The 21,324-nt window shown below is 34.0% G+C and overlaps 1 protein-coding gene across 1 annotated transcript in view; it reads right to left on the bottom strand.

The window, feature by feature from the left end:
- The window catches only part of LOC106869982 (ethanolamine-phosphate cytidylyltransferase), a 54,438-nt gene that overhangs the window by 5,694 nt on the left and 27,420 nt on the right, over positions 1-21,324 (bottom strand). Inside the window, exons 9-14 of the mRNA XM_089350963.1 lie at positions 17,947-18,084; positions 14,592-14,669; positions 9,537-9,614; positions 7,562-7,627; positions 5,488-5,553; positions 3,335-3,423 (exon numbers count right to left, since the gene is read on the bottom strand). Of these exons, the coding sequence (XP_089207089.1) occupies positions 3,335-3,423; positions 5,488-5,553; positions 7,562-7,627; positions 9,537-9,614; positions 14,592-14,669; positions 17,947-18,084 (515 nt within the window). The remainder of the gene's footprint in view (positions 1-3,334; positions 3,424-5,487; positions 5,554-7,561; positions 7,628-9,536; positions 9,615-14,591; positions 14,670-17,946; positions 18,085-21,324) is intronic.

The raw sequence follows: 21,324 nt of genomic DNA, 5'->3' as shown, positions 1-21,324 counted from the left end.
TCAGCCTTTCTTTAACTTCACCATCAGAACATCACCCCTCTACTAAAAATATTTCTGACTCTCTTTCTCTATATCACTACTTTCAACTAACTTTTTTAATTACATAATAAATATTACGTTTCCCCTACCACATCATGTATGCTCTTTTTCTTTCTCCTCTCTTTCCCTTCAACTAATTACTTGAAAGCATTAAAATTACATTCTCTCTACCTCATGTCATTAAAGTTTCTCTCTTTTTCTCTCTTCCTCTTTTCTTTCTCCCTCTTTCTTTTAATCATGTGAAAGTGTTACTGACGGGCTAAGTAACACAATGACAAACAGAATTATTACAAGATTGCTGTATTGCTGAAGACTTGAGTCTAGGTTTGCTTGACAGTAATATTCCTGGCATAACATATCTTGATCTCTCACAGGTCTTCCTTTATCTGCAGTTAGGTTGCATTACCATCAACATTTTTATGTCAATTTTTCCATACCTGTATGGATTCGACAGATTCCCTGCAATACAACATATCACCACTTGTGGCATTCCTAAATCATCTTTGTCAGGTTCAGCATCTCAGACCAGTTTTCACTACTTCTACCTTGTTTTCCTCTTACATAGTTTCTTTCCATTTCAGTCACTTAGCACTTTTTTACCCAACTATCATCAACTATATACATCACATGTCCATACCAAAGCAGTCTTCTTTCTTACAAGCTACCTCTAATTCCTCTTTAAACCCAGTTTTTCTCTTAGCATTTATGCTTTGTCACTCATGTACACTAACATTGCACATCCAGTACAAATTTTGTATTTAAAGCTCATGTCTTATTACCATGCAGCATTCTGTTTTGAACACAATCAATTGTTGCCAGAAAACCTTCTAGGTATTGGAAAAATTTTATTTTACTGGTGCTTTGTAGTTAACACTCATGTACAACTGCTGCATACAAAGTCAACCTACCTGTGATCTCAGTAAACCCCTTGTGGACTCACAGTTCAAATCAAGTACACCAAACAGAATTCCTATCCCTCTTTTGTATATCAAATAAGGTATATTTAATATTTGTATATTAAATGGCATCAAGGTTCTATCTTTCTTTTTTACAAAAATTTAGTCATCACTTGATTTGCTCTGAGGCCCTGTGATTCTAGATTTTGCTTCTACATCTGGAATTTTTTCACTGAATCTTCTGCAAACTCTGCTATAAATATTAGGTCATCAGCTTTTAAGAACTTCAATGGACAGCTATCTTAAACTTCTGTGTTATAGCTTAGAGAACTATAATAAACAGGAGGGAGCTAAGAAGCCTTGGTGAACACCTACCTGTATACTAAATTTCACACAGAGCTCATTGCTAACTTTCACTTTACTGACATCATCTCTGTACATGTCTTGCACCAATCTCATAAGCCATTCATCTAAACATTTTCTGTTAGAGACATCCACAAGAAAGCATGGCACCCTGTCAAAGCTGTCTTCAGAACAACTTATACTAGCTAGACAAGTATGCTCTAAGCAAAAATCTTCTCTTGCAACTGGCTTACTATGAAGAGACCATCAATAATACCCTAAACTATATTTCATCTCAGTTGATTTTCCTCCTAATCAGTTGTACTAAAACTTTTTCCATTATCATCATAACTTGGTCTATCAGTTTCATATCTTTGTAGTTGCTTCATTCTAAAGCAACTCATTTATGCTTGATGATAATACTGCTTTAATAGATATAAAGATACTAATATGCCAGTCATTGGGATGCACAGAACTATTTTAAGCAACATTCACATAACAGATTACATGCTGCTATCTACACACTTAACTTCATATGGTAGACCCAGCATCCACTTTCTCAACAGCTATTTACACCATGACAGCTCATTTTCACTTTAGTTATTAGTAAGATTAAACTGGGGGTCACATTTAAAACATTATGAGTTACTCCAGTTGTAATACATCATAAACAAATAAATTCAAATTACAAATATATTATTTACAATAAATGATAGATATATTTACTCAATCATTTTTCATGTTTGTTTATGTGTGTGTGGTACATTTCTATGTGTATGAGTAAGTCATATACAAAATATTCTAGATGTTATCAGGCTGGTTGAACAATGTTTTTGTGAAAGCTTGAAAGAAATGAAGCCAGTATGTTCCAATGGATGGGTAATGTCAGTATACGTATATGACAGAGTGTAAGTGACTTGAGAGAAAAGCTGGGTATATGAGGCATCAGATATAGTGTGCAAGAGAGAGAAGACTGAATTGGTATGGCCATGTAATGTATATCAATGAAGACAGCTGCATCAGAAGGTGCCAACCTAATTGTAGAGGGAACATGGAAGGAGTTGACCCATGAAGATATGGGATAAAGTGGTAAGAAAGGATCGACAGGCATTGGGACTCACAGAGGAGATGACAGGGGACTGAGACTCTTGGTGGTTTGCTGTGCTTGAAAAGACATGTCAAGCAAAGTAAAAGTGTAGTTGTCCTTGCATACAGGCTACCCACTGCACCCCTCTTCAACTGAGCATTCCTAACCTTGTGGGCTTATGGGGTGCTGGTGCCATGTAAACACACCCATGTTGATGCTGTGTAAAAGCACCCAGTACATTCTGTAAAGTGGACAGTGTTAGGAGGGGCATCCAGCTGTAGAAACCACGCTAAAATGGACATGGTATCTGGGCAGTTCTTTAGCTGCCAGCTCCTGTCAAACCAACCAACCCATGCCAGCATGGAAAACAGATGTTAAATGAAGATGGTGATGAATATTTATTTACTATTCAGTGACAAGAGGAGAGGAAGCATTCATGGCCATGTCAGAGCTTAAAAGACTAATCAGAGAAAGAGAAAAAATTATCCTCAGATCAGAGATCTGACTTGAATGCATGTTACAAAGTGGAATACATGAGAGGTATCCAAAGACTAAATGATGTCTAAACTAAACTTATTCTGTTTATGTTTAAAATAATTGTTCGATAAGATAAGGAAACATGAGATGGTGTGGCTGATTTAAGATTAGGGTGTAAGAACACAGCTCGTGCTACTTCCTTATGAAGTAACTTTACATAAAACTCATAACAAAAAAGTAAAAAAATAGCAGGCAGCGTGAATAGGAACGTTTTTAACTTTTTTTCGTAAGCAAGGCAGATAACTCTGATTGCCTTCATTTAACTATTTCCATGTCATTGTTGAGTGATTATCAACAAGAAAGGCACTTAGCTGTAAAAGGCTTTTGCCTAAACAATACTTAAATATCCTAATTTTCTACACACATCTCACTTACCCTGGTATATTAAGATGGAAGAATAACGTTTTATAAAATTTTATTTATTTTTCATTACCTGTTTCTTATAATACGTTCAACAATTTTCTGTGTAGTCAAATCATTTCCACTGTCAAGCATTTTGAATTTTTTCCTTTCTTTGGGTACCTGGAACAAAACAGGAATACAGCAATCAGAAAAATATTGCTACTTGCAACTAATTTTTAAAATTTAACAGAAGTGTTCTGATGATAGTATTGCTTTTAGACTGTCCAAAATTTGTAAAAGAAATACTAAATTTTTTAAAACTGAAACAAGTATTCTTTGGAAATTCTTGTATAACCTCAATTCGAGTATAAAATAAATAAATCAAAATTAAATATCACACATCTATCACTCATACTTTCTCTCTCTCTTACTAGTAACTATGTGACTGTCATTAATGTTTCATTTTCATTGTGATGTCTCCATTATATGCTCACTTCTTTCCCTACCTCTCTCACTGCAATCACCCCTCTCCTACCCACTCTATTGGAGATGTTGTCTATGAAGACAACATAGAACAGTGAGGACCCTTTACAGTCTTGCCTTGTCAAGAACATGACAATCTTCCTAGTACTGGTGTCTCAATAAAAAGCACCCAGTACATTTAGTAAAGTGGTTGGTGATAGGTAAGGATGCTCATTCAAGGATGAAGGATGTCAAGCTTATGATGTTGAACAGTTTAGACTGTTCATAACACCTAACAAATCAGCCTGAAGTGTAGTGAACTTCCTTAGAGTTACACTTAACATAAATTCAAAATTATAGAAGCCATTTCAGAAATTAAATAACATACCATCCTACATCTACATACAATATAATTTCTCAGTCATGAAACATGAACTGAAAGCAACACTAACAAGTGCAATATCCTCCAATGAAAACATTGTAGAGTTATGTTACAAAACCTTTTCAGTCCTTGATCATAAACTATTTCCCAAATTCCACCATCTGTTCATGAACAGCATAAAGATTTGCTAGAGTTGCATGAAGAAGATGTTAAGTCTTATTAAGAATAACAATGGAAATATATTACAATAAAATCAAGAATAAATAGTGTCAAAATATAGAGTTCTGATTCCCAAATGACAAGAAAAAAAACATGTACTATCTCCACTAATAATATATCAACAAGCTATTCATGCCTTACAGAACACTCTTTCAACAGTCACCTGTATCTGTACAACAGTTCATTTTATTAAAAACACTCAGAGAATGCAACAGTACTAATATATTTGGAGACCAAGAGATAAAGAAAAGACCACAAGATAAAACACTAATATTTAGGAATGCTCAATGTACTGTGACTTCTACCATTCAGAAAAACTTAATACCATATCATCAATATTAAATATGACATATCACAAAATGCATAGCAGCAAATTTGATGAAAGAAAAAGGAACTACACTATTAGACATCATCACTCAACCAAAAGTAAATAGGACTTCAGATTATAACCTATTATGTTGAGCTAACTATAGTTACAACTACACAGCATCACACAATATTCACAGTATTAAGTACTATACAGATGTATGTGACCTTCACTGGTACAATCAAAGATTTGGTATAACAGTTTTGGCTATTTAACAACTGACAAATGATGTAGAACTGTGTTCTAATATTATATAACCTATCTTTATGTCAAGTTAATGTGCTGAGCTACTAACCACATCACAGGTCATGAGTTCAAATTTAGGAACTTTTATAGCTGTTATCTTGATTCTCTGTTAATCCAACAAGTACAATTATGTGCCAATTATGCATACTTCAAACTTTAGTAGCTATTTGAAGAAAGGGTTTCCACATGCAAAAAAAAAATTGGGACTGAATGTGTCTCATTTCAGTCAGTCACTCTGCTAGAAATGGCATCCAAATTCACTTAAATGTCATCAGCCCTCTTAAAAATGAAAGGACATATTAGACAGGAATGGTACAGCTGGAATTTCTTTTGTAATAGGTTTGTAGAGATCAAGACTGAACTGGGGGCTAAAAAACAACAACGGCAAAAATTGCACCAACAATATACAAAAGTCTAGATTTAAGAAATAATTCCAACCCATAAAAGTATGGAAAATAAATATAAAATAGTATTAATATAAACAAAAAAATGTACTTGAAAGTTCTCACTTTTAAGTTACATGAAACACAGATTATAAAACAAGAAGAGAAAAAAAAACAGTAATTACTGCATAAGGATCTGATCCATCTTCAGTAGGCATAATTGGAGTTTTCCCATGGCAAACAAGATCAACCTACATAAATGAAACATAAAAATGAATAATTATATGGTTGGTTAACTGTAGTGACCTGAAATTGGGTAAACCCAATATACAAAATATGCAAAAACACAGTATATCAAAAATACTAATAGGATTATCAAATTAAAATTCTAAGAGAGTTACCACCAGGAAAGTAAGGTGATTCTTTAAATTAAGGAAATTAAGTTAGAAGCATTTAAAATACAAAGGAAAAAGCAAACAAATGTCCTTATGTGAATTACCTACTTTGCAGCCTTATCACATGATTATATGAATATAGAGATAAAATTCTTGTATGGTGCTGAGAGTCTACTAACATAACTGGTAGTCTCTCTTTCTCTCTCTCTCTCTCTCTCTTTTTTTTTTTTTTGACATGTATTTCAAAGCAAGAAGCAGCTTTGATACTTTCACTATCTTTATTTTATATCAAAATACTAAACAGATTTGGCTGAATCTTGAGATAAAATTAAATATAAAAATTGCATACAATCACATATATTTAATTATATGCATATTTTATTATTTATTAAATGATAATGAGGAACATGGAATTTATCCAGATCCTTTAAAATACAGTTTATCATCTCAGTTATAAAACTGAACATTTTATTTCTCCTTGCTTTTCTAAAAGTACACACCAGTAACTTTATGTTCCTAGGAAATAACATACAACAAATAAGCAAACAAGTGACTGGAATGTACGTGAATCTATGTTGCAGTAGAATTGCAGATAAGAAAAAAAAGGAGGACAAAGAAAGGAAGCAGCAAGGTAAAAGTGCAGTAGTTTTTAATGATGTTCAGTCTTACAGACAAGATGACAAAAGATGCTAGTGATTGACAATAAATCATACTGCAGACTGTTGCTTCCAAAGATGGTAGTAATGGCAAGGGTTGTGGCAGTGATCAAGGTTACCAGTAGTGATAATAATGATGTGAATGTGCACTTACATTCATTTCTAACTTTTAAAAGAAGGCACATAAATATCACTACAATATGTAGAGCATAAATGAGACAAAGATAATTTAAAGTTACTACAGAATAACAGTTTTAAATGGGGACAAGTAATAAGGCAGTTAAGGATGTAAATGTCAGAGAAAACTGTAGAACTTTCAGAAATACTTGCTAAGATATTGGAAATGTTGGGATTAAATAAAATTTCGTTTTTATTTCATTTTTATAAATTAAAAGTTTTTCATGTGGAACAATCTGATTTCCATGAAAAAGAGCATCTATAATAGAATTAATTTCAACTTCCTCACCTACTTTATCACTTTCAGAAGTTACACTTTATGAAAATAGCATAAAAATAATACAAATAATTGAGAAAAGATGATAAAAAGTATTAATATGTAATTTGAGCTTGAATCATGTTATAGAATTATAGAATTTACCATTATTTTAAGAATTAAAGACTATATTTATATTCATCAGTAAACACAAGAAGAAGAAGTTGCTGTTTGTCTTTGGTATGGTAATATTTCTTTCCCTATTAAGGTGGCAAGTGGACAGAATCGTTAGCATGCTGGACAAAATACTTAGTGTCATTTTGTCCATCTTTACATTCTGAGTTCAAATTCTGGCAAGGCTGACTTTGCTTTTCATCCATTCAGGGTTGATAGATTAAGTATCAGTGGAGCACTGGGGTTGATGTAATCAACTTAACCCCTGCCCTGAAATTGCAGGCCTTGAGCCAAAATTTGAAATTAATATTTCATTACCTAAGAGCTCATGAATAAAACTATTTCTTATCAGAGTGATTTTAAAAATTATAGCAGAAGAACTTAATTATTATTAAAAATAATAGTAAAAAAGAAAGATGTTATGCTTCAAACGAAATTCTTTATGTTATAGAACTAAAAACTATGTCACAAAAGAATTCCCTTCTAGATTATGAATTCTGAGTAATAATTATTGATTTCACCTAGCAAACAAAACTCTCTCTATTTCATTGAGTAATAGCAAATAAAGAAAGAAAAGAAAGGTAGTTTATATTCAAATTACCTTGAAATGATCCATAAGTTCTGATGTTACTTCATATGGTGCTCCAATGACAACTTCAGATACATACTACAAATTACAATAAAAGTTAATCAGATAAAGATCAAGTATAAAGATGTTTCATAAAAAATATAATCAGTATTGTAATAATTTAAGCATAATATTATAAATAGTATTTTCTCCTAATTCAATAAGTAAGGGAACTGTTGTTATTGCAGACAATGTGTGTGTGTGTGTGTGTGTGTGTGTGTGTGTGTGTATCTATATATATTAAAATTATAGTTTGAATGGAGACAATACAGGTGAAAAAACCATAGGAACAATACCCCATCTCCAACAAAAGATTTAATATACATGTGTGTGCATATCCTCCTTGAATCAATAATTATACACAATTCTCAGTAGCAAAAATACCAAAAATGAAATAAAATAAAATAAAATAAAAGTATACCAGCATATAAACACGTAAACTTCAAAAATATAAAGAATGTTTAAAAATATTTATAAGTATTCCTAATTTCTGAGCCATACAAAAATATTATCCAATATAAGACGATGTAATACGAAACATAAACCTTCAGTATGATATAACATATAGTGAATAAATATATACGATATGATATTACAAAATTTACATGTATTATATTATAAGAACATGTACAATACAGAAAATAGATATAATATACACTATAACGAAGAAAAAGGAACATGCACAACACGTATATTAAATCTTTTGTTGGAGATGGGGTATTGTTCCTATGGTTTTCCACCTGTATTGTCTCCATTCAAACTATAATTTGAATCTTAGCTCATTTTGAGCACTTCAATTCTAGCCTGTTTCTGAGTATTGTAATATTAACAATCTCAGTTTATAAAGGAAGTACTATATGACCGTTACCAACGTTGCCTTTCTGGCACGTGAAAAGACATTCGAGTGAGTTCATTGCCAGTACCACTGGACTGGCCCCTGTGCAGGTGGCACGTAAAATACACCATTTCGAGCGTGACCCTTGCCAGTACTGCTTGACTGGCCTTCGTGTTGGTGGCATGTAAAAGTACCCACTACACTCTCAGAGTGGTTGGCATTAGGAAGGGCATCCAGCTGTAGAAACTCTGCAAAATCAGATTGGAGCCTGGTGTAGCCATCTGGTTCACCAGTCCTCAGTCAAATCGTCCAACCCATGCTAGCATGGAAAGCGGAATTAAACAATGATGATGATGATGATGATGATGATGATATATATATATATATATATAAATATATATATATATATATATATATATATATATATATATATATATATATATATATAGGAAAGTGTGTGAGATCCTTTGTAGTTAGGGTATATTTGAATAGAGAAAAAGAATGACTTCACTGGTAGTTCTAATCAGTCTAATTTATTATTTTTTAATAATATAAATCCTTTAGTTTGATAAAATTTATATTATTAAAAAATAATAAATTAAAACTGATTAGAACTACCAATGAAGTCATTCCTTTTCTTTTTTCAAATATGATATATATACACACAAGACAACCAGTGCTTATGTTAGAGTTTAAATTGTAAAATTACAATAACAACTAATAATATTCTATGATTGCAATGTATGAATTAACGATAACCTATACAAAAATTCAACAAGATTTAAGTGCATTATGTTTAGCAGGCAAAATACTTGTATGCAAGGTCAACCACGATCTTACTTAGTTTGATGTGTCTTCTCAAGTAGAGCAAACCACCAGGAGTTTCGGTCCCTTGTCATCTCCTCTGTGAGGCCCGACATCTGAAGATCCTTTTTCACCACTTCATCTCACATCTTCCTAAATCTACCCTTTCCATATGTTCCCTCCACAATTAGAGATCATCACTTCTTGATGCAAATGTCTTCATTCATACACATCCCATGACCATACCAGCATAGAACACTGTATTATACTGACAGAGATTACAGATATTAATGATTTAGTTATACTTACTCGACAGGCCAGCACACTGAGTACTCTCTCATGGAGGTTCATTATAGGATTGTTTGCTCCTCTGTAGTGGTTGACAACCTGAACAAACAAGAAACAGTTAAGCATTCCATTACAAATGTTTTATATCACTGGTCTTTTATTTCCATTAGAAATCCCTTTCATCTTTTTTTATTTGTTTCAGTCTGCAGCCAGGTTGGGGCACCAACTTGAATTTTTAGTTGAATGAACTGTCTCTAGTACCTATTTATTTATTTTTCTTTAAGCCTGGTATTTATTCTATTAGTCTCTTTGCCAAACTGCTAAGTTACAGGGACATACATATACCAACACTGGTTGTTAAGCGGTGGTGGAGGACAAACACAGACACAAAGACACACACACACACACGCACAATTGATGGGTTTCTTTCAGCTTCCGTCTACCAAATTCATTCACAAGGCCTTGGTTGGCCCGAAGTTATAGAAGACACTTGTTCCCAAGGTGCCATGCAGTGGGTCTGAACTCAGAACCATGTGGTTGGGAAACAAACTTCGTAACACGCAGCCATCCTTTCGAAAACATGAACAGTTTCGTAACATTGTTTACAAAATAATAGCTGATCGTTTGCGAAGGAGCGTGTCTACTTGCTATGAGTAGAGCAACGGATTCAGCAAATTTGGAAATTAGTTGTGGAGAAACGGAGAATATCATTTATATTGTGTATCACTCACTAAAAAGATGAAATTTTAAAAATCTGTTGTCTTTCTCTCTCTCTCTTTTTCTCGTTACATCGTTGCTAGAAGGGGACTTAACTCATGTTTGCAAATGGTGTATTTCTCCGACTTGAAAATTATTAGAAGTTATGGTTTAAAATTATTTTTAATGCAAAAATTCACCTGTTAGGAAGGAAGAAAAAAATAAATAAATGGTCGATTCCAGGCATTTTCGACCATGAGGAATCCATTGGTGCGACTCCCAAATTGCTATCTTGTAAGGTGTGGATTTCTATAGATGCAACACACACACACACACACACACACACACACTCAGCTTTACAATATGTACTGACACTGATGCAGACTTATTTCACCACACTACAAAATTCATATCAGTGGAACTTCAGGAATGTAAAATATAAAGTTTTTGCTCTTTACACTTTCAGCCTCATAACTTCTTACCCATCCCAAGATACCATTCTGACACACTGGCATCCATCTTGAGTTCTACATAATGGATGGCATCCAAGTTTGATTTCTAGTTTCTTCTCAGCGTAGGGAAACAAAAAATGGGTTGCTCTCACAACAAAGCCATTAGGGTGTTCTCTGTAGGTCTCAACTTTTGCATAAAGTTTTTTCAAGATTAATGTATTTGTGGGCCATTGAGTAGTTGATTGTGTTTAGATAGTTTTTTATATCATGATTTCTTTATCACTGACAAAGCTTATGTAAGCAACAGTTAGAGACTAGAAGATACTCTGACTTAGAGATATCTTTTATATATAAGATAGAACATAAAATATGTGTGGTATAGGATATAAGATATGTGTGAAGGTGCGTGGTCTAGTGGTTAGGCTGTTGCACTCACGATCGCATTGTGTTCTTCAGCAAAACACTTCATTTCACATTGCTCCAGTCCCCCATTCAATCAGAGGGTAATGTTGGCCTGCTTGCCTAGCCAGTGGGGTGGTGTCTGTTGAAGGCTAAAACAATGCAAAAAGCACATTGTAACCAATGATGTGTGACGACATGATAGCCTGGTCAGTCATGTTATAAGATCATGTGATAATATATGTGGGCTATGGGTAAATGTAAAAAAAACAAAAAAAAACAAGTGGGCCATAACTGTAAGAGTTTCCTGCTTAATAACCAACAGCAGATACAATAGCCCCTATTTATATCACAAAGATCTATAGGATCAGTGTTCTGAAGCTTAGCTGTATAGTTAAGATGTGTATTTTGTAACCATGTGGTTCCAGATTTGGTCCAATTGTGTAGTGCCCAGGAAAGAAAGAGTTTTCTACTGCAGCCTAAAGATGATTAATGCACTGAGTGAAATTCAGTAGTCAGAAACAGTATGGGAGCCCATCGTTGTGTGTGTGTGTTTATGCATGTATGTGTGAGTGTCTGTTTACTTTCATGTCACTTAAAACCAGTGCTTTGACAAATACACATTGTTCAAATATGTACCAAACTTAAAAATAATTACTTGTGCTGATATGCTTAATTAAATGCTTAAAGGCACCAATTAACTTGATATTTCAAATATACTTGATACAACTATGTCATTAGTTAAACCCTAACTCCTGCTTATAGCCATTACATACGCTGACCAAAATAAGTTTAAGACTGATAATGACAATTCTATTCCTTCATTAATATATTTTTAACAAGACTGTATAAAATTATTTTACTTTTTACAGTTTATGTAGAATTTTTTTCTCTATCTACATTTCAAATAATTTTAATGTGCAATTAATTCAAATGATTAGAAATTGTCAGCAAAATAAGTTTAAGACCATACCAAGATTATGCAAATTAATAAACTAAATGGGTGGTCATGTGGCTGGTCGTACTGCACTGTTTTGTTTAACAATCGAGCATTGTTACACATTAATTTGCTATGGGAAAGCATCATAGTATAAGCCCAGTTACTAGATCAGAGCTCGTGTTGTTTCATCAGCAAAATGTGCCCTTCATTAACATTAGCAAGTAATTAGGATGCAGCAAAATGGCTTGTTTTCAAGCGTGAAAGCTTTAACAAGCCACTGGTTAATACAAAGATCAACAAAGAATGGGTGCTCTGAGAAAAACAACAGTACAGATGGATCGGTAAATTCATAGGCTTTCTGAAGGTAACCGAATGCTAACAACAGTGGACATTTGCAAGCAGTTATCTAATGAAACTGATATAAGCTTTACACCACAAACTTTTAGAAATCACCTAAAAGAAATTGGATTGTTTGGCCAGATCGCTCAAAAGAAGCCAATAATTTCTGAGACAAACCAGCAGAAGCAGATCAAGTTTGCTAAAAGCCATATTGAATGGACAGCCAAAGACTGATCAAAAGTTCTTTGGAACGATGAATCCCGCTTCTGCATCTTTGGATCAGATGGAAAGACTTGTGTTAGATACTGTCCAACAGAAGAATTCCATCCTAAGTGTGGCAAGAAAACAGCACAAGCGGGAGTGTGTGTGTGTGTGGGTGGGAAATGGTGTGGACCGTGTTTAACAGCTTAGGTGTTTGTTCAATTGTTAAGGTTGATGACAGATTGAACAGTGTAGGCTATCTGCAATTAGTAAATGAAAATGTGCTGCCGTATTTAAATAATCAGTTACCACCACAATCTATTTTCCAGCAGGACAATTGCCCCATTCATAAGGCTTGAAAAGTTCTGCAATATTTTGAGCGCAATAATATGGTGGTTATTGAGTGACTTCTGCAGAGCCCAGATTTGAATACGATATGGAATTATGTCTCTAAAAGAGTTCATGCTAAAAACCAACAAATGTATCTCAATTATATAATTTTATCGAAGAAATATGGCAGAAGATTCCAAATGATTTTTGTGCTCATTTGTCCAACTCTATGTCCCATCGTTGTAAGGCCGTAATTGAAAATAATGGCTATGGAACTAGATACTAATAACAAAATTTTTGTTCGTTGATCATTTGTGCCGTAAATTTTCAATTGAAACAGAATAATGTTGGTATGGTCTTAAACTTATTTTGCTAATAGTTTCTAATCATTTGAATTATAAAATTATTCAAATTGTAGAAAGATATATAATGCCTATATCATTCGAAAGAGAAAAACATTCTACATAAACTGTAAAAAGTAAAATAATCTTATAGTTTTGTTAAAAATAATTTAATGAAGGAATAGAACAGTCATCAAACTTATTTTGGCCAGTGTATGTATGTGTATTTACACAGATATTGATATACATAAATATACACATAGAAACTTACATGCAAAACTCTTAGCAGTTTTTTAGTTCTTGTAGAGAAATAATACTTCCAGCTAAAGATGCCATGATTTGATATTCTAAGACACACTTCAAAAACACTTCAAATGCAGAAAGGAATGAGAGAATAACTAAAATGACACCAAACAGCCTTCTTAGAATCTTTTGATTCTCTCTTACACTCTGTCTCTCTTTGAATCTTCCTCCCTCCACCATTATTAACACCATTGTCATCATCACTACCATAACAACCAACAGTTTCTTACAATTAGCATTACTTCCCTTAGCATTATACATTTTATGAAGTAGGAACACATCTTAATATAAAGACAATACTCATCATTGAGAAATTGTCATTTCCTTGCAGCCAAATTATCTCTGGTTAATGTTTGATGCTCACTACATTAAATATGTTGACACACTATCAACTGACTAAAGTCATTACTGTACAATGTATACGTCTAATATGCTACAAACACTGCTATAAGTGCACTTTAACACACTGCAGCAACTTCTACATAGTGTACACTTCTAACACATTACAGTTAATTCTACACAGTGTACACTGCTACACATTATGTTGAGTGGCAAAAGTGTATAAAAATGGAAAATAGTATTATTTAGTTGGAGGAGAGCAACAAGCTGGCAGAATCATTAATATGCCAGATAAAATGCTCAGCGGCATCTTGTCTGTCTTTAAGTTCTGAGTTCAAATTTCACCAAGGTTGATTTTGCTTTCCATCCTTTCGAGGTCAATGAAATAAGTACCAGTGGAACACTGGGTCGATGTAATTGACTAGCCCCTCCCCAAACTCCCCAAAATTCCAGGCCTTGTGTCTGTAGTGAAAAGGTTTATTTAGTTGGAAGAGAGACAGTACCCATAATTTTAACAGGTCCTTCAAGACTGGCAACATCTATTAGAGGGTATATTGAGTGGATTGGGGTGGAAGGACTATACACCTATAGCCACACATAAAATACTTTGTTATTTAAACAATGTAATCAGGATTAATGAAAGAGAGTGGCATTCAAATGATACCAAGAAGTATGTGGAAATCAACTACCCTGTATGGCATAATGAATAAAGTACCAATATTTTGTCATTTCTTACCTGATCTGAATGTAGTCCAACTATCACAAAGTCACCTTCTGCAGCTGCTTTTTCTAGGAAATCACAATGACCAACATGTAGCAAATGTTAAGGCAAGTAACAAGTTAACTTAATACAAAATGAGAAAGTCAAATAAGATAGTGAAAATATAAATGGATTCAATAGATACATGATGTGGACATTTGGATGCAAGAAATTAAGTAAAATTGATCAGAATATCAACCTTATGTAATAACTCATATTTTGTGAAATACTTCCATGTAACTGTTAGAAGTCTTCCTAAATGATACCATATGCAGACGTTTGAGGCCAAAACATATCTGGGTCAAGAAAATAAGAAAACTAAGTAAATAAATAAATGTCATCAAGAAATCCAGAAAGGCTCATAATGAACAGTTTATTTCTGATTTCATAGCATTAAGATGTTGAGAAATATAACACTATCTGAATGTATCTGTTGTGGGTGACATTCTTAGAAAATGTACCTTTTTCTAACATATAGATTAAGTGAAGTACATAGCATTAAGTGTGTGGATTTGGATTCAAAACAAGGAACACATTTTTTTAAAAACTATTATTATATATTTATCTTATTTTAACTTTTCACTAATATTTTATTTATAACTTGTAATTATAATTATTTTACATTTTCTTTCTCATATTTCATTTTAACATCTTAAGTAGCAGACCAAATGTTAGCAGCAATGTGCCAACTGCAGTTAATAGTGTATAATGGAAAACTTCAACTGGAATATATTTCCACTTTCATATGAGGATCGGCTGACAAGTTCATAGGCTGACCAAAATACCCTCATGGAATGCAACCAAATGAGGTTTATTTTTCAATATAGTCTCCCTGGCAGAGCACACACTTACTCCATTGGTGTTGCAGTGCTTGGATCCCAATGGGGAAGAAGTTTTCAGCAAGTTGATCAGAAAAGTCATCAGCAGCAGATATGACGTCATCATCACTGCCATATTGGTTCTCAGTCAAGTGTCTTTTCATGTTGGGGAACAGATGATAGTGAGATGTGGCCAAATCAGGAGAATAGGGAGGGTAATCAACCAGTTCAAAGCCAGTCATGCACAACAGCCATTGAAGCCAAGGACTTGTGTGCTCAAGCATTGTCCTGATGAAACAAGACCCCTTTCATCAGTTTTCCTGGGTGTTTGGTCTTGATAGCCTTTCATAACTACCTCAGCAAGTTGGCTTAGTACTATACATTGATGATGTAGCCCTTCTGAAGATAGTCAATAAACACAATGTCTTTTACATCCCAAAAAACTGAGGCCATCACCACCTCTGCAGATGAAACTAACTTGGCCTTCTTTGGAGCAGGTGAGAAGGGGTTTTTCCACTGCATGGATTCTCCCTTTGTCTTTGTCTCAAAATGACAAACCCAGAACTCTTCTTGGCTTAGGAAACATTCAAGGAAGCCAGCTGGATCAATGCCAGATTTCCCACCGATATGATCTCAGTCTGGCACGCTTTTGATCAGGTGTCAGAAGACATGGCACCCACCAAGCAGAAGCCTTCATCATACTACATTCATTGTGCAGAATATTCTTAACTCTCTTACGGGATATGCTAATAACATTGGCTATTTAATTTACAGTCAATCATGTTTTCTATCACCATGTGATGAACATGATCAATGTTTCTCTTGGTGGTGGCAGTTGCATGATGTTGGGTCATCTTCAAGATTCTCCCTTCCCTTCCTAAATTCAGCTGCTGACTTTTGCACTGTTGATACAGCTGGTGCGTCATCTCCTAATGTAGCAACCATATCAGTATGAATGTTGTTGGGAATAAAACCCATTTTCTGCAGGTACTTCATAACGTCATGACACCAAATTTTGTTCATTTTCAAGAGAAGTTGCTACCAGTTACTTTTAGAGTCTTTGAACAGTCAGATGTGAGTTTACCTGGAAAGAAACAATGCAGTTTTTAATAAGAGTTGAAATTAATGCATGCAAGGTTTCACAGCTCTAGCATCACTCCTTCATAGCCAACCTATGAACTTTTCAGGTATTTCTCTTTCTTAATAGTCCAACACTAATTTTAGCCACAGAATGTTTTGAGCGCAGCACTGCAAGCTAAGGAAAAATTCATTAATTATATATCACCTATGGTCATGAATGTTGGGGAATAAATGGAAGACTACTATCACAAATACAAGGAGCCAAGATGGGGTTCCTCCAAAGGCTCTCTGTACTGACATCACTCAACAGGTTGCAGTCAGAGATCAGGGAGTTTCTTCAGCTCAAGTCACTACTTCAATGCACTAAACTGTCACAGCTCCAGTACTACACACATACGTCACAGGAAAGAATCCCAAGACAGATTCTTCAAGCCAAGCCAACTGGCAGGAGACCTAAGGGCAGACTAAGAATGAGATGGTTGGATAACTTCCATAGTCTCAGTTGATCGTACTTGGGAATCCAGCCAGAAAGTCTAATGATAGCGGCTTCTGATAGGAAGTAAGTAGAGTAAGTACCTGAGGACGCTACCCCTACAATCACCAAGGAATAGTGGGTGCAGAAAATGGACAGATGGATGACAATGGTACTAGGTATATTTATACAACTAATTACACTGAGGAATTGAGAGCTAAGTGTCTTTGTCACAGATACAGCACTATATTAATGATGGAATATGAATTACTGCCCATGTAACTTGATAATCTCTTGACAACTACAAAGCCAGCTTCAAATCCCTAAATGAGTTATTTGTGAATAATATAAAATATTAAAAAATTACTGATGTAACATGAATACCGTACAGGTGGTGGATTATCTGTTCATCAATATCCCTAATGGACCAATCTATTGCAGAAGAAAAACTCAGATTTTCCGAGAGAAAAACAATAATCTAACAGATAGGTGATATGGTTTTAACATAAACAAAAGTTAGGATGAAAGAAAGGTGACTATCTTAAATAAATAATATGCAAATACTTAGAAAATATAGATATTTAATATTGGTTTGAAATTTTGGCACAAGGCCAGCAAAAAGTCAGTTACATTGATCCCAATGCTCAACTGGTATTTATTTTATTGACCCTGTAAGGTAAAGTCAACCTCAGCAGAATTTGAACTCAGAATGTAAAGAGAGACAAAATGCTACCAAGCACTTTACCCAACATGCTAACAAGTCTGCCAGCTTGCTGCCTTAATAGATGGATATTTAATATTAACACTAATAAGAAGACACTTCCATACATATGTTAATTAATTAAAATCCCCATCGCTAACAGCAACTACATTGATGATGACAAAGTAAAAGAAGGAAGATAAGTAATTAAATACTTTGTAAGATAATCAGAGTTAGTAAATATAAGTAAGAAAGGATATGAAAAAGATCAAATGCTCCAGCCACATAGACAATTTTGTCTCCAGGAGAAGGTTCTTTCCCTTCGGCAAATTGAATAATTTTGTTTGTTGTTGGTAGAAATTGGGCCACTCCAGTCCATGGACTCTTTGTACTGTGATCCTGATGGGTTTAAAGTAAAATATAAAATACAATTTAGTATCAGCATGTTTTACTTCAATTTTAAAACATTTTCTCGCTATTTAAGCACATCATAATACTCTCTCTCTCTTCCTGTCCATATCTTTCTAATATAATTATTTCATATGTTTATATGTATATGAACATAAAAATCTTATGTTGGATCACAACATAAGACTTCTTTATGTAGTGCATTGCTTTTCACACTATTGATTTTGACCACAATTCTATGGTATTCTTATTGCGTGCATTTAATTGATGCATTTACATTGTGTGTGTGTACATACAAATATATATATATATACACACACAAGTAAAACAATAAAAAACTATGCCATTTTAATCCTGAGCAATGTTGGGTATCTCTGCTAGTATATATATATATATATATATATATATATATATTATTTTGCTTAAAAGAGTTCCAACACTGTCTGTTTTTTATGTTTTATTTATATTCCTGCAGAACTAATGTGGGGTATAGAATATGGAATATACAATATATAATATGATATACAATATAAAATAAAATAACATAAAAATGGATGGCACCATGAAAGAAAGTATTGAATGTAGATGAAATATTGAGTGTTCAATATAAAGGATCAAATATATAAATATATAAATATAAATATATATATATATAAAGGCGACTCGAGTTTCAGGGCTATTTCCCTTCGTCATGGCCGGTATGACAGACTTTAACAGACTGTAATAAGTTGGCTGGTTTTCTGTCTTTTATACCAATTCCTTTGGACGGCAGCAGTAGGTGTTTGGCTATTTTTAGAATTGATGTTGAATCTATTTTTAGAAATGATGATATTTTAATTTCTTGTTTTGTGTGGGTTGTAGGGATAAGATTTTTAAACCCCAGTAGGTGTTTGGCTGTTCTTAGAAATGATGCCAAATCTATTTATAGAAATGATGATATCTGAGAGATTTTTTGTGTTTTGGTTACAGGGATAAGATTTTTAAACCCGAAGTAAGATGGATTTAATCATTGTTAAGAGTGGGTTTGAATTTCTTAATAAAGTCCTTTTCTTTGCATTTTCTTTCAATTTCATTCCGGTTATAAAGTTTATGGAATGGAAATATAATAAAAGTTTGATGACCACATGTTGCTAGATGGTTACTCAGTGGTATTTGGCGGACTTCTGGGTTTTTAATCTGTTGTCGATGTACCCGTGAGCGTTCCGATAGTGCATTACCTGTCTGGCCAACGTACAATTCTTCACAATTAGGGCATTTGATGCAGTAGATTAGATTTCTACTTTTGCAGTTCATGTTCGCATTGGTGAATATTTTCCCTGTTTTTGTGTTCATATATGGGCCGGTATGGATTGATCGGCATGTGCCGCATCGGCTATCATTGCATTTGGATACAGTGAATGTTTGATTTTTGTTGCTGAGGTCAAACCTTGCCTTTGTTAATAGTTTTTTCAAGTTTTTAGGTTGTCTCTTACTGAGAGTTATATTTTGATCTGTAATGATATTTCTCAATTCCTTACTTTGTGCAAGGATCGGTAAGTTCGCTTTGGCGATATTAAAGATGTTCTGGTGGCATGGATTTTGTGTCACTATAAATGGAATGATCTTTTCCTGTTTGTCTTTTCTTTGTGGTGTCCTCAGTTGTTGTATGGGTATTTTCGAAGCCCGCTGAATACCATTTTCTATGAGACATGATGGGTATTTTTGCTTCACCAGAAATTCTTTCAGTTCCATCAGGCGTTGATTTCTGGTCTCTATATCCTCTACACCCATCCATCCAATTCACAAAGGAGATGAACAGTAGCAAATTACCATTTCTAGATATAATGGTAATTAAAAAGAACACCGCCATTACCACAGATATATATTACAAACACACAGACACACACCGATACTTGAACTTTAAATCGTGCCATCCACCCCATACAAAACGCAACATACCATACTGCCTAGCCAGGAGAATATGTACTATTGTAGAGGATATAGAGACCAGAAATCAACGCCTGATGGAACTGAAAGAATTTCTGGTGAAGCAAAAATACCCATCACGACTCATAGAAAATGGTATTCAGCGGGCTTCGAAAATACCCATACAACAACTGAGGACACCGCAAAGAAAAGACAAACAGGAAAAGATCATTCCATTTATAGTGACACAAAATCCATGCCACCAGAACATCTTTAATATCGCCAAAGCGAACTTACCGATCCTTGCACAAAGTAAGGAATTGAGAAATATCATTACAGATCAAAATATAACTCTCAGTAAGAGACAACCTAAAAACTTGAAAAAACTATTAACAAAGGCAAGGTTTGACCTCAGCAACAAAAATCAAACATTCACTGTATCCAAATGCAATGATAGCCGATGCGGCACATGCCGATCAATCCATACCGGCCCATATATGAACACAAAAACAGGGAAAATATTCACCAATGCGAACATGAACTGCAAAAGTAGAAATCTAATCTACTGCATCAAATGCCCTAATTGTGAAGAATTGTACGTTGGCCAGACAGGTAATGCACTATCGGAACGCTCACGGGTACATCGACAACAGATTAAAAACCCAGAAGTCCGCCAAATACCACTGAGTAACCATCTAGCAACATGTGGTCATCAAACTTTTATTATATTTCCATTCCATAAACTTTATAACCGGAATGAAATTGAAAGAAAATGCAAAGAAAAGGACTTTATTAAGAAATTCAAACCCACTCTTAACAATGATTAAATCCATCTTACTTCGGGTTTAAAAATCTTATCCCTGTAACCAAAACACAAAAAATCTCTCAGATATCATCATTTCTATAAATAGATTTGGCATCATTTCTAAGAACAGCCAAACACCTACTGGGGTTTAAAAATCTTATCCCTACAACCCACACAAAACAAGAAATTAAAATATCATCATTTCTAAAAATAGATTCAACATCAATTCTAAAAATAGCCAAACACCTACTGCTGCCGTCCAAAGGAATTGGTATAAAAGACAGAAAACCAGCCAACTTATTACAGTCTGTTAAAGTCTGTCATACCGGCCATGACGAAGGGAAATAGCCCTGAAACTCGAGTCGCCTTTATATATATATATATTTATATTTATATATTTATATATTTGATCCTTTATATTGAACACTCAATGTTTCATCTACATTCAATACTTTCTTTCATGGTGCCATCCATTTTTATGTTATTTTATTTTATATTGTATATCATATTATATATTGTAT

The sequence above is a fragment of the Octopus bimaculoides genome, chromosome 4, assembly GCF_046866305.1.
Source record: "Octopus bimaculoides isolate indiv1 chromosome 4, ASM4686630v1, whole genome shotgun sequence".
NCBI lineage: Eukaryota > Metazoa > Mollusca > Cephalopoda > Octopoda > Octopodidae > Octopus > Octopus bimaculoides.
Note: the sequence above shows the minus strand (reverse complement) of the source record. Positions and strands in the feature narration are given on the sequence as shown.